Genomic DNA, 10,809 nt, shown 5'->3' with positions numbered 1-10,809 from the left:
GAGGCCTGACCCTCGCCGGCCCGGCCCAGGCCCGCAGCCCAGTCTCGGTACCTGCGCCACGTCAGGCGCCGGCGGCGGCGGAGCGCCTGGGACCGCGGGGCTGAAGCGGAGCGCCATGGCCGACTGGGCTCGGGGTGAGCGCGGAAGAGTTGGGCCGGGCCGGCGTCGAAGCCTCTGCCCGCGGGGCGGAGTGCGGGCGGCGCCGAGGTCGGGCCTGCGCTGCCCCGGGCGGACCCGGGACGCGGGGAGGGGGCGCCGGGCCCTCGGGCGCGTGCGCCTGCGGGGTTCGCGGGCCCGGGCCTGGGGCGCGGGCGTGCGGCCCCTTCCGTGCGGGCTCAGGGCCGGCCGCGGCCTGGACACGCGGAACCAGGGCCCGGCTGCGCCCCGTCCTCCCGCTTGGAGCCCGTGTTCTTGTCTGGAGTGACTCAGGACGCGGAGCAGTGGACAGGGCGCTGGCGCCCCTTGCGTTGGGGTCTGGGCGGGCTGCTCCCCCACCATGGGCGGCAGGAAGCCGGCGTGAACCTGCGCGCACTGTGCGGGGCCGGTCTGCCCCGCGCCGATGTAACGGGAGCTCGGCCAAGCCTGCGCCCCGAGCGTGGGAGGAGGCCCCGTGTGGGTGGGGTGTCGAGTCGGGCGGCCCAAGGACCTGTCCTCGGGGTGGGCTTCCCTGGTCCTGTGCTGGTCACTGGTCACCGCTTGAGGACCTGGTCCCTGGGGGCCCCGCCCCGCCTTCCTGTCACTGCTGGGCGCAGGCGCAGTTGACGGTTGAGGGGCAGGTGTTGCGTCTCCCCAACACCCCAGGTTTGATCCCAGCTCCCACGGTGTGGCATCAGAAAGGTGGTTGTGCTGCAGCTCCCAGAGATGCTGCCCACCTGCCCTGCATGTGGACAGGACGTGGGCCCACGCGACAGGCGGCCTGTGGACAGGACGTGGGCCCACGCGACAGGCGGCCTGTGGACAGGACGTGGGCCCACGTGACAGGCGGCCTGTGGACCGGATGTGGGCCCACGCGACAGGCGGCCTGTGGACAGGACGTGGGCCCACGCGACAGGCGGCCTGTGGACAGGACGTGGGCCCACGCGACAGGCGGCCCTGTGGACAGGACGTGGGCCCACGTGACAGGCGGCCTGTGGACCGGATGTGGGCCCACGCGACAGGCGGCCTGTGGACAGGACGTGGGCCCACGCGACAGGCGGCCTGTGGACAGGACGTGGGCCCACGCGACAGGCGGCCCTGTGGACAGGACGTGGGCCCACGTGACAGGCGGCCTGTGGACAGGACGTGGGCCCACGTGACAGGCGGCCTGTGGACCGGATGTGGGCCCCTCTCCTGCACGTGGACAGGATGTAGGCCCATGTGACAGGTGCCACACAGCCTGTCTCGTGCACAAGCTCTGCCGGCCAGGAGCTGGGTTGGGTCTGGACGTGCCCAGCGCAGACATGGGTGGGCTTAGGCCCCTCAGCCTTTCTTTTGTCGTAGCTCAGAGCCCCGGAGCTGTGGAGGAGCTTCTGGACCGGGAGAACAAGCGCATGGCCGACAGCCTGGCCTCCAAAGTCAGCAGGCTCAAATCGGTCAGTGCTCCAGCGGGCGCCCTGGGGAGTGGGCTGAAGGAGTGTGGGGGCTGGGGTCCTGCTTGTCCTGTCCACTGCTGTGCTCACCTTGTGCGGTCCCGGGCGACTGGTGGCACCGTGTCTGGCTGTCCTGAGGGAGAGCAGGCGCCACATTCTGCTCTGTCCTGACAGCTGGCCCTGGACATCGATAAGGATGCGGAAGACCAGAACCGGTACCTGGATGGCATGGTAAGGCTCCATGGTCATGGAGGCCACAGGCAGCTGTGCCCTCCAGCCCTGGGGCAGTGGGTCGTGGGCACTGCCCCGTGTGACCTGCTGGGCCTCCTCCCGCAGGACTCGGATTTCACGAGCATGACCAGCCTGCTCACGGGGAGCGTGAAGCGCTTCTCTTCAATGGCACGGTCCGGGCGAGACAACCGGAAGCTTCTGTGTGGCATGGCTGTGGGCCTGATCGTGGTCTTCTTCATCCTCTCCTACCTCTTGTCAAGGGCAAGGACGTGAGCCGGCAGGAGCCAGGAGCAGCTGGTGTCTTCCCCGCTGGGCACACAGGGCTCCGGAGGATGCGCCTGCAAAATCCTTGGAAATCGTGCTCGTGGGTCAGGAGTCTTCTTGCAGTGTGGCGGCTGCCTGTGCCGCCTCTCCTCAGGAGCTCCTGTGGGTGTGGCCGTGTGTGGAAGAGACCTTTCACCTGGGGAGACCGAGGCCCGACTGCCACCCCTGCCCTCGGGGCCGCGGCTTGTCAGGAGGAGACGGGTCTGGGCAGAGCAGCTCCTCCAGCCCTTGGGGTTCTGGCAGGTGAAGGCGTCTCTGTCCTGGACCTGCCCAGTGAGGCCTGGCACCTGAGCCTGCAGCAGGCAGGGCCGGGGGCTGCGGTCTGGCCCACGGCGAGCCGTTTCCTCCCTTGGAGGTCCTCCGCCTGGCCAGGCTGCTGGGGTCGGGTGCCAGTGTGTGCTAGGAGTCCTGTGGGTGAAGCCGGACCTTTGGGGAGGGCTGGGGGTGCCCAGGACCCCTCCCCGTCCTGCAGCCAAGCGTCTGGGAGCAGAAACCCAGGTTCTCGGGCTCAGGACCTGCCCGGAAGATGGGTTTCCAGAACAGACCTGGAGGCTGGCACGTCTGGCGCTGCCGAGTCAGGCGGAGTGTGTGTGTTTTGTCGGGGGGAGGTCCCTGAAAGGACTTTCATCGGATCTGTTGGCAGTTGCCTCACAGTTTGCTGCTCCGCCGAGCCTGGTCTTCCTCCTATAGCCACTCTCACTCTCTGGGCCCCCCTGCTTGCCTTTTTTAAAAAAGGATTTCTCTGAGAGGCAGAGTGTGAGAGAGAAAGATTGTTCGTCTGCTGATTCACCCCTCAAACGGCTGCCGTGGCTGGAGCTGGGCCGGCCCAAAACCATAGCCTGGAACGCCGTCCGGGTCTCCCGTTGTGAGCCAGGAGTCCAGGCACTTGGGCCGGCCTCTGCTGCCCTCCCAGGTGTGGCAGTGGGGGGCTGGATTGGAAGTAAAGCTGCCTGGGCTTGAACCACCACTCGTATGGGTGCCACCATCGCAGGCGTGGCTTAACCACTGTGCCACAGTGCCCACCCCGCTTCTCGCCCCCAGCCTCTGGAGGCTGTCCCGGCCCTCATTGCCTGCTTGGCCAGCCCCATGTTCACACAGACAGCCACAGGCCAGCAGAGCCAGTGACTTCTTCCTGCCCCACGTGGAGCCTCCCAGCACCCTTGTCATTGCCTAACTGTGCCTTCAAGGAAGGGACCATGTGGCTCTGTGCCCTCTTCTGTCCTGATTCTCTGCTTCCTGGTGGCTCCTCTCACCTAAGGATCGTTGGCTGACCGTCCACCCACCTGGGCCACACTGTGTCCTGTCTGTCCAGAACTTCCTCCTCTGAGGCCTGCTGATCGCGCTATTGCCTGGGCACCCACCCCTTCCTCCATACAGTCACTGCGGCCCCCTAATCTCACCTGGCCTCCTGTTGCAGCTGCCTGAGCCCTGAAGCTTCCTGGAGGAGGGAGGTTTGTACCCTGACCTCCTTCCACAAACAACCAGGTCTGAGCCCCACTGCCACCCTCTGGGCTTGATGTTCCCTGGAACCCCCTGGGCTGGGCTGAGCTGGGCTTGCTTCTGCCTGGTCCGTGGTTGTCCCTTTGCAGGCTCACGTCACTGTCACTTCCCAGGGTCCTGTGCACCACCGCAGCTTCGGCTTAGCCTTTGGAACCTGTGCCCTACGCCACGTGCCCACTTGTGCTTCCTGAAGTCACTGGGGGACAAAGCAGACCCCGGGGAGCTCCTGCCCAGCAGGCACCACTCAGCTGTTGCCAATGCCCACTGGGATTCTGGGTTTGTGCTTCCGCGACTCCCACCCCGAGAAGCACTAACGCCCCTCTCCTCAGGTCTCTGTCTGCCTCCCCGCTGCTCACTGTGGGCTCCTGGCAGCCCTTCTGGCTGTGCTGGGGCCTGGGTTGTAGCTCCTGTCTCGTTTGTCATTGTCCTTACATCAGAATGGGCCCCATGGAGGGATGGCAGCCCCACCATGACTGCCAGACCACTGTCCTGAGGGACCCCGTACCCAGCTCTGTGGATAAGGGTTTTACTGACTTCAACCTCTGGTGCCAGCAAGCCAAAAAAGACCTTGGGGTCTCCCATCCAGGTGAGGACAGAGTGCCAGGCTCTGTGCCACCAAGAACAAGGCGTCTCAGCTCTGGAGATGCAAAATAAACATCGCAGCATCAGAAGTAAACACGTGCTCTGTGCTCGTTCCCAGGCTGGAGTGGGCCCTGGGTGTGTCCCCTCACTCAGCCCCGCCCAGGGCTGCCTTGTGCAAGGCTGCGACACTGTCCCCCACCTGCTCCCCAGGTTCCTGCAGCTCAGGTGGGGATGACGTCATTGCCCCGGGGGGTCACATGACAAGGCGTGCAGGCCTGAGCGGATGAGCAGGCAGTCCCTAGTTGTGTCTGATGGGGCGGCCTTCCATCGGCCGACCCCCACCCCATCTGCAGTGAGACCCAGACACTTAAGGCCCAGAGGGGCCGCACTCCCTCCCTGTGTGTCAAGATTGCACTGGGACGTGGGTGGAGCACGCAGAGCATGGAGATGCCGGGCTGGGACTGCCGCTTATGGAGGGTCTGGCGGTCAGGGCCAGGGTGACCACGCCTGGGCTGGGAACCTGACTGGCCCCACGTGCACAGGGCTGCTTCTCAGGTTACTCAGGGCAGGCCCAGGTCCGGCCCAGGTTGAAGGGGGCAGACAGCCCCTGTCTCGGAGGGAGGGCAGTTACTGTGGGAGCCCCAGTGTCCGTGGGAGGCTGGTGGGGGGAGGATGCCAGGCTTCCGGGCCCTCCCATCTGCCCTGCACACACCCCAGGTTCTGGAAGCCAGGAGCAGCCTCCTGTCTGCCGGCACTGACAGCCCATTGGGGTTGCTTCCTGGAAAAGCTCGATTCTTCCCAAAGACAAAACCTGTCCTAATGGAATCCATGATTTATTAAATAATTTGGGCACCACGGGAAACAAGATTTGCAAATGGGAAATAGCATAGAAAAATAGCTGGATCACCAGTCAGTGGTCCGAACGGCCTGGCCTGCCCTGCAGGACCAGACTAGCCAGCCACAGCTCTGCCCAGGGCTGAGGCTGGGCTACTCCACGTCCACCACCAGGGGTGTCATGTAGTCGGAGTGTTTGATGCCGAAGGTGACGATGGGTGCACAGGGCTTGGTCAGGGTCACCTGGGGGAGAAGTGGCTGTGAGGAGAGCCGGCACCCCTGCCCCCACCCACGGGCCCTACCCTGGTGGGCTGGGTTGCAAAGGTGATTGCCAGGCCTAGGCACGGCACTGGCCGCCTTGCCCACCACGTGTTTGGGCAGGTGGTGGTGACCAGGGGCTCTGGTGCCATGGACCTAAAGGACTTCCTCTGGGGCAAGTGCTGGGAACGCCCCCACCCCTCTGGTCTGTGCCCTTCTTGGACCTTCTCAGGGCTGTGGGCTCCAGGTCCTGGCTTGAGGGTCTTGTCCCCTGGGGGTGCCACGCGGGCAGCCATGGTGTACTGCGGAGCCTTGAACTTGGTGGCCTGCACGTCGGGCTGGCGGTAGGCTGCAGGGCCTGGGGTCTGGAGGCAAAGGGGGTCAGAGAGGCCCTGTCTGCCCAGCCCTGTCCCCAGAGAGCACAGTGTGCCTCAGGTCCCAGGGCCAGCTCCGCGCTGGGGCCTGCGCGTGTGTTGCTCACGGTGGCGCCTCAGCGTGTGTGGGCGCACACGCGTGCCAGCGGCCTCTTCCCTCCGAGCTGGGCCGCTGTCCTGTTGGGCTGGTGCTGACACTGCCTGGCGCCCCTGAGCTGGCTGTTTCCGCAGCCAGAGGCCCCCTCCCTCGGCCAGTTGGTGGCTTATTTTTTCTGCCCTAAGACAGCGTCCTGCTCTCCTCTCCCCAGGCCCCTCCTCAGCTTCAGCACTTGGTCGTCTCCCACGCTGGCAGACGGCCTCTGCCTTCTGGTCTGCTCCCCACCCGGGGCAGTGCCACCCAGAGGTCATGGGGGCAACGCTCTGTCTCCTTGCCTTGTGCAGGTCGTCGCTGAAGCTGCCCAGCTTGCTTCGGCCCTTGATGGAGAAGGAGGGCTGGGAGACCTTGCCGACCGTGTGCGGCCCCATCACCATGGGCAGCATGTACGCAGCAGGGCCTGTGGGGGACGCAGAGCCTCAGCCAGCACGAGGCTCGCCAGCTCCTTCCCCGGACTCTCCACCCCGGGAACCCGGCCATCGGGGACTCCCGTCAGGCTGTGCAGACCTGGGGTGCTGTCCACACGGAAGGTCTTGGTCCGGGCGGAGATGGAGTGACTGGGCGCTGAGTCGAACACGTGCCTGGTAGATTTCTCCGGAAAGTAGTCTCCTGGGGAGGGGTAGTTGCTGAACAGCACCCAGCCTGGCCCTGGGGCTTGAGGATGTCCCCTGGCAGGGTGACTGGGGCTACCCAGGATGCCAGCACTGACTTTGGGGCTGGGGGTGGGGGCAGAGTCTGACGTGGAGCTGGCCCCAGGACCCCAACTTGCCTCAGTGTCTCAGAGGGGTCCCAGGGTGACCTCTGCCTGGGCCGCTTCCTTGTCTGGCTGCACTAACACATGGATGCTGAGTGGCTGGGGCCTGCCCTGTGGGGAGGGACGGGGACCCTCACCTGGGCCAGGCGTCAGCATGGTCTTGGTGTGGTAGCGCCCCAGGATGGAGTAGGCGGGCCCGAGGTCCTTGCCGGTTCTCAGGATCTTTGGGTTCACACTGTAGCGGGGCCCTGGGGAGCAGTTCTCCGCCAGGAGCATGGGGGCCCCGCGGAAGCTGTAGGCTGGGGCACGCAGCTTGGTTGGCGTGTGTTTCATGAATCCTGTGGGCGCAACGGTCTTTGCTCACCCCACATCCACCCCCAGCCCTCCCTGGACCGCCCAGGCCTGGCTCCTGAGCCCGCCCACCACACGCCTACCCTCAGGCCCGGGCTCTTACCCGTGGTAGGTGGAATCAGGTACTTGGGTCCAGGGCTGCTGTAGAGGGCCATGATGGGCCCCCGGGGGCGATGGGGCCTCCAGGTGCCCACCCATACTTCTTCTGCCATGGCCTGCTCTGTCCAGACATGAGAGGGTGACAGGGAGACCCCAGCCCATCGCCTCCCAGCCAGCCCACACCCTGTCCCACACCGACGCCAACAGGGCAGACCCCCAGGCTGCAGAGTCCTACAGCGATCGCGAGGGCTGGGGCGGTGGGACCTGGCTGGGATGCGGCCTGAGGGCTTCCTGCCCGGGACCTTGGCCATCGCCCTCCCGGCTCTAGGGGGGCCTGGGCTGGTTGTTTCTGCTCAGAGGACCCTGGGCACGAGTCAGCGAGGGGCAGGTCGGCACAGGTGGGGACCTCCCTGGCCAGGGCGGTGCCAGCGGGACGGGGAGGGAGCTGCTTGGGAGGGTGTTTACCTCTTCCGTGCAGGAGTGGGCTCAGAGCAACCTATGGACCCGGCCTTGTCAGAGGGGGTTCTGTCCCCCGGACTTGGAGCCAGGGAGGTCCTGCAACAGGAGCATGGAGACAAAGGCCTCCTTGTCTCCCTGGGGCTTCCAGACTGGGGCAGGCTCTGGAGTGTGGCTCTGTCGGATGGGGGTTCTAGATCACAGTCCTTGTGATGAAGACAATGGCCTCTGCCTGGGCCCCCCTCACTGCCCCCCCTTAGGGACCCCTCCCCCCAAATCTCCCCCCTTGCCAGGCACTAGATCCTCATGGTGGTAGCAAGGCAGGGCAGTGAGGGCACAGGGCCTGGACTGTCCCATGGTGAGGATGGGGACCCCCAAACCTTCCCTCAGGAGAGACCACTGAGCAGGAAATGGGCGCAGGAAAGTCTGGCATCCGGACAAGGGTTAATGCTTGTGCTGCCCGCCCCCCCCCCCAGGTTTATTTATTTATTTGAAAAGGAGAGAGAGAGAGGTCTTCCATCTTCTGGTTCATTCCCCTAATGGCTGCAACAGCCAGAGCTGGGCTGGTCTGAAGCCAGGAGCCAGGGGCTTCTTCTGGGTCTCCCACGCGGGTGCAGGGGCCCAAGCACTTGGGCCGTCTTCCACTGCTTTCCCAGGCCGTGGCAGAGAGCTGGATCAGACACAGTGGGGTGGCCAGGACACAGCAGGTGCCCACATGGGATGCCGGTGTCGCAGGCAGTGGCTTAACCCGCTCTGCCACAGTGCCGGCCCCACCCTCACTTTTGATCTTTCTCAGACCCTGCCAGCCCTCCGTGCCGCTGCCGGCTGAACCCATCCCCTGGGGCCTGGGGGTCCTCGTGAGCAGACACAGGGGCCCCTGTGGGCCCAGACCACGCTCTCTCCAGCAGACTCTCCTTGGGTGAGTTCGGGGGGGGCTGCTCCCCACACCCCAGGACTTGCCCAGCAGGGGCCCCTGTGTGCCCTGCCCAGCCCTGGACGGCTCCTCTTCCTTGGCTCTGCCTTCCCTCTCCCGCCCCAGGCTCTGTCCTGGGCTCCTGTCCACCCTGGGTACCCTCTGCGTGTCCTCTGTGTGGTCGCTCATGTGGCCACACATATGACGCGTGTGTCCACATGTGTGGCCGTGTCCCTGGTGTGTCCCCTGTGCAGGGAGAGTCGGAGACCAGAGCTGGGCTGCAGGAGCTTTATTCACGGCATGGGTGGAGGGCAAATTCCACACGCGGGGAGTGGGAGGGTGGCGTGTCCACAGCTGCTCACGTGGCTGCCCTGGGCTGCCCGGATCCCATCCGAGGTCCTCTTAGGAGCCGTCCTCACCGCCTAGCACTTGCATCTGGAAGGCAGACAGTGTGGCCCACAGAGCTGAGGCACAGCTCCACCAGACAGGCCTGGGCCAGCCCGGGGGTGGGGGCTCTGTCACCTCGAGGTCCACCCCCTCCCGTCAGTGCTGTGTGTGCATGGATGGCCGTGTGTGTGTGTTGGTGTGCGTTGGCACCAGTGTGCCTCCATGGGGTAGCCCTGAGTCAGAGGGGAGCAGGTCCATGGACCCTGGGGTGCTGTGTGGGGCTGGCCATCAGGGGATGCCCCTGCCCTGCCGGCCCCAGTACCAGCAGCTTGAGCAAGTCCTCCTTGTGCACGGGCTGCAGGCCGTCCAGGCAGGACTTGAGCTCCGTCAGTGCTGCCCTGGCGCCCTCGTTGACGTTGTACTTGCCCAGCGGCCCCTCAAAGAGCTCGTCCGTCGTCCCCACCAGCAGCGTCTGCAGGAACTCCATGAAAAACTCACTGTCGTCCTCCGCTGTGGCCGGGCCTGAGTTTGGGGTGGGGTGACGCCAGGACAGGTCGTGCGCCGGGACCTCCGCCGCCGCCCACTTGCCCCAGGAGTTCCTCCACCGCCTCCACCTGTCTGGAGACCCCTCCCTGCTCCGGAGGGAAAGTTGGGCCTCTGGCGTGGGGGCATTCCTGATACGAGGCTGGGCTGGCCTGGACCCTAGGGTTGTTGTCACACTGGATTGGGGTTGGATGGGGCCCGGTCTGGCAGGGGCCTGACAGCAGGATTCTAGCTTCCCAGTGCCCCCATGCCTGGCCAGGTGCAGGAGGCAGCCCGCCCAGCCACAGACTCACCACAGACCCAGAACAGCGTGAGGACCACCAGCAGGAGGGCGCTGGTCCCCTTCATGGCCACGATCTCAGAACTGCCTCCGGCCCCAGCGCTTTATGCCTCAGCAGGTGGCACTGTGCCCGGGGGCGGGCTGGACCTGCCCGTCAGGGCCTGGCCGCTGAGCAGGGCTGAGGCGTGTCCTGACCCCCCGTGGTGCCAAGTGGCACCCAGCTTGGGGCTCCTCTGTCAGGAGCAGCTGGCAAGCGGCTTGGGGTGAGTGGGAGTGAGAATCCCAGGGTGGGAACCGAGTGAGAAGCTGGGTGAAGGACAGTCATGGGCTGTCAGGGGGAGGGGCAGCGGGGCCTGGGTGCCAGGGCCTCTGCTGCCACTTGGCCTTGAGGCTATGGGTGGTGGGGTCTGGGTGAGGACCCCGTCTCTGCTCCTCACGCTGTGTGGCCTGGTCTGTGTCTGGGGTCTGCAGTGGGAGCGGTGTGGGTTCTAGACAGGAGGGGGGTGGGCCACATGTGTAGACAGGGGTGAGCTCTCCAGGGGCTTCCTGGGGTGATAGGTTCAGGGCCTGGAAGGCAGTGTCAGGCCTCAGCATCCCTCCTGGGGTCTCCCCGCTGGACTTGAAGAAGGGGACACACATTTTCTCATTAAGCCCAGCCCGAGCAGTGGAGAAGGCCCGGGGGAGAGAAGTTCTGATGGAGGCAGCAGGCTGGCCCCACGGAGGCGCCCCTCTCTCCCCCGTCCCCTGCTGCCACCTGGTGGCTGATGGTGTCGCACAGACTCCAGCTGCTGCAGGGTCTCCTGTTCCGGGGCCTGCTCCGGCCCTGTCCTGCCCACGTTCGAGGCCACCCTGCCCGGCAGCTGTGTGTGCAGCAGTCCTCGGCTCTCTCGCAGGGCACAGAGCCCCATCACGGCCGCTGAGGCGTGGTTCTCGTCCAGTAGACCCCTGCTGGGACGGAGCCAAACCATGGGTGGTGGAACCTGAACACGTGTAGAGGAGCGGCGAGGCGGTGGGAAAGCCCTGGCAAGTGTCCAGGAGGCGCCCCGTGCAGGCCGGCGGGACCTCCCCCAGAATCGGGAGTAGGGTCCCTGGGGCTGTGCCTGGAGGCAGAGGGCTGGCTGGAAGGGGGCCGGCCCTCCCCTGGAGCTCAGCACCTTCCTCTCTTGTTCTCCACTGGACTGAGGTGTGCCCTTTGCTTCCC

General features: G+C 65.7%; 3 protein-coding genes across 6 annotated transcripts; 1 reads left to right on the top strand and 2 right to left on the bottom strand.

Annotated features, from left to right (window-relative positions):
• The first annotated feature begins 5 nt into the window (after positions 1 to 5).
• On the top strand, positions 6 to 4,299 carry BET1L (Bet1 golgi vesicular membrane trafficking protein like). 3 transcript variants are annotated; one of them, XM_062195565.1, is made up of 4 exons: positions 6 to 134; positions 1,480 to 1,571; positions 1,743 to 1,799; positions 2,060 to 4,299. In XM_062195565.1, the coding sequence occupies exons 1-4, from the start codon at positions 116 to 118 to the stop codon at positions 2,867 to 2,869; spliced, it is 978 nt and encodes a 325-aa protein (XP_062051549.1). In that variant the 5' UTR covers positions 6 to 115; the 3' UTR covers positions 2,870 to 4,299. The 3 variants fall into 3 exon arrangements, with proteins under 3 accessions (XP_062051549.1, XP_062051551.1, XP_062051550.1); XM_062195567.1 differs by having other exon boundaries at positions 1,905 to 2,160; XM_062195566.1 differs by having other exon boundaries at positions 40 to 134; positions 1,485 to 1,571.
• An 893-nt stretch (positions 4,300 to 5,192) lies between these two features.
• Positions 5,193 to 7,142, bottom strand: CIMAP1A (ciliary microtubule associated protein 1A). 2 transcript variants are annotated; one of them, XM_062197687.1, is made up of 6 exons: positions 7,034 to 7,142; positions 6,717 to 6,917; positions 6,333 to 6,434; positions 6,104 to 6,225; positions 5,522 to 5,662; positions 5,193 to 5,282 (listed from the first exon to the last, which is right to left on the bottom strand). In XM_062197687.1, exons 1-6 carry the CDS (start codon positions 7,140 to 7,142, stop codon positions 5,193 to 5,195), a joined length of 765 nt encoding a protein of 254 aa, XP_062053671.1. The 2 variants fall into 2 exon arrangements, with proteins under 2 accessions (XP_062053671.1, XP_062053673.1); XM_062197689.1 differs by lacking the exon at positions 5,522 to 5,662.
• Positions 7,143 to 8,800: 1,658 nt separating this feature from the next.
• On the bottom strand, positions 8,801 to 9,676 carry SCGB1C1 (secretoglobin family 1C member 1). The gene is made up of 3 exons (XM_062197686.1): positions 9,622 to 9,676; positions 9,108 to 9,307; positions 8,801 to 8,833 (listed from the first exon to the last, which is right to left on the bottom strand). The coding sequence occupies exons 1-3, from the start codon at positions 9,674 to 9,676 to the stop codon at positions 8,801 to 8,803; spliced, it is 288 nt and encodes a 95-aa protein (XP_062053670.1).
• Between the last annotated feature and the right edge of the window lie 1,133 nt (positions 9,677 to 10,809).

The sequence above is a fragment of the Lepus europaeus genome, chromosome 7 (assembly GCF_033115175.1).
Source record: "Lepus europaeus isolate LE1 chromosome 7, mLepTim1.pri, whole genome shotgun sequence".
Classification (NCBI taxonomy): Eukaryota; Metazoa; Chordata; class Mammalia; order Lagomorpha; family Leporidae; genus Lepus; species Lepus europaeus.
The sequence above is the reverse complement of the archived record's forward strand: the minus strand, read 5'-3'. Positions and strand labels throughout refer to the sequence as shown.

What these genes read in the sequence shown, in the direction of transcription:
- CIMAP1A (XM_062197687.1), bottom strand. Translation starts at nt 7,142, where the DNA reads ATGGCAGAAGAAGTATGGGTGGGCACCTGGAGGCCCCATCGCCCCCGG. An exon ending in CATGCTGACGCCTGGCCCAG is followed by an intron (nt 6,435 to 6,716) that starts GTGAGGGTCCCC and finishes ACCCCTCCCCAG; the next exon opens with GAGACTACTTTCCGGAGAAA. An exon ending in GAGCCCACAGCCCTGAGAAG is followed by an intron (nt 5,283 to 5,521) that starts GTCCAAGAAGGG and finishes CTTCTCCCCCAG; the next exon opens with GTGACCCTGACCAAGCCCTG.
- BET1L (XM_062195565.1), top strand. An exon ending in AAGTCAGCAGGCTCAAATCG is followed by an intron (nt 1,572 to 1,742) that starts GTCAGTGCTCCA and finishes CTGTCCTGACAG; the next exon opens with CTGGCCCTGGACATCGATAA. An exon ending in ACCGGTACCTGGATGGCATG is followed by an intron (nt 1,800 to 2,059) that starts GTAAGGCTCCAT and finishes CCTCTTGTCAAG; the next exon opens with GGCAAGGACGTGAGCCGGCA.
- SCGB1C1 (XM_062197686.1), bottom strand. Translation starts at nt 9,676, where the DNA reads ATGAAGGGGACCAGCGCCCTCCTGCTGGTGGTCCTCACGCTGTTCTGG. An exon ending in CACGCTGTTCTGGGTCTGTG is followed by an intron (nt 9,308 to 9,621) that starts GTGAGTCTGTGG and finishes CCCCAAACTCAG; the next exon opens with GCCCGGCCACAGCGGAGGAC. An exon ending in AGGACTTGCTCAAGCTGCTG is followed by an intron (nt 8,834 to 9,107) that starts GTACTGGGGCCG and finishes TCTGCCTTCCAG; the next exon opens with ATGCAAGTGCTAGGCGGTGA.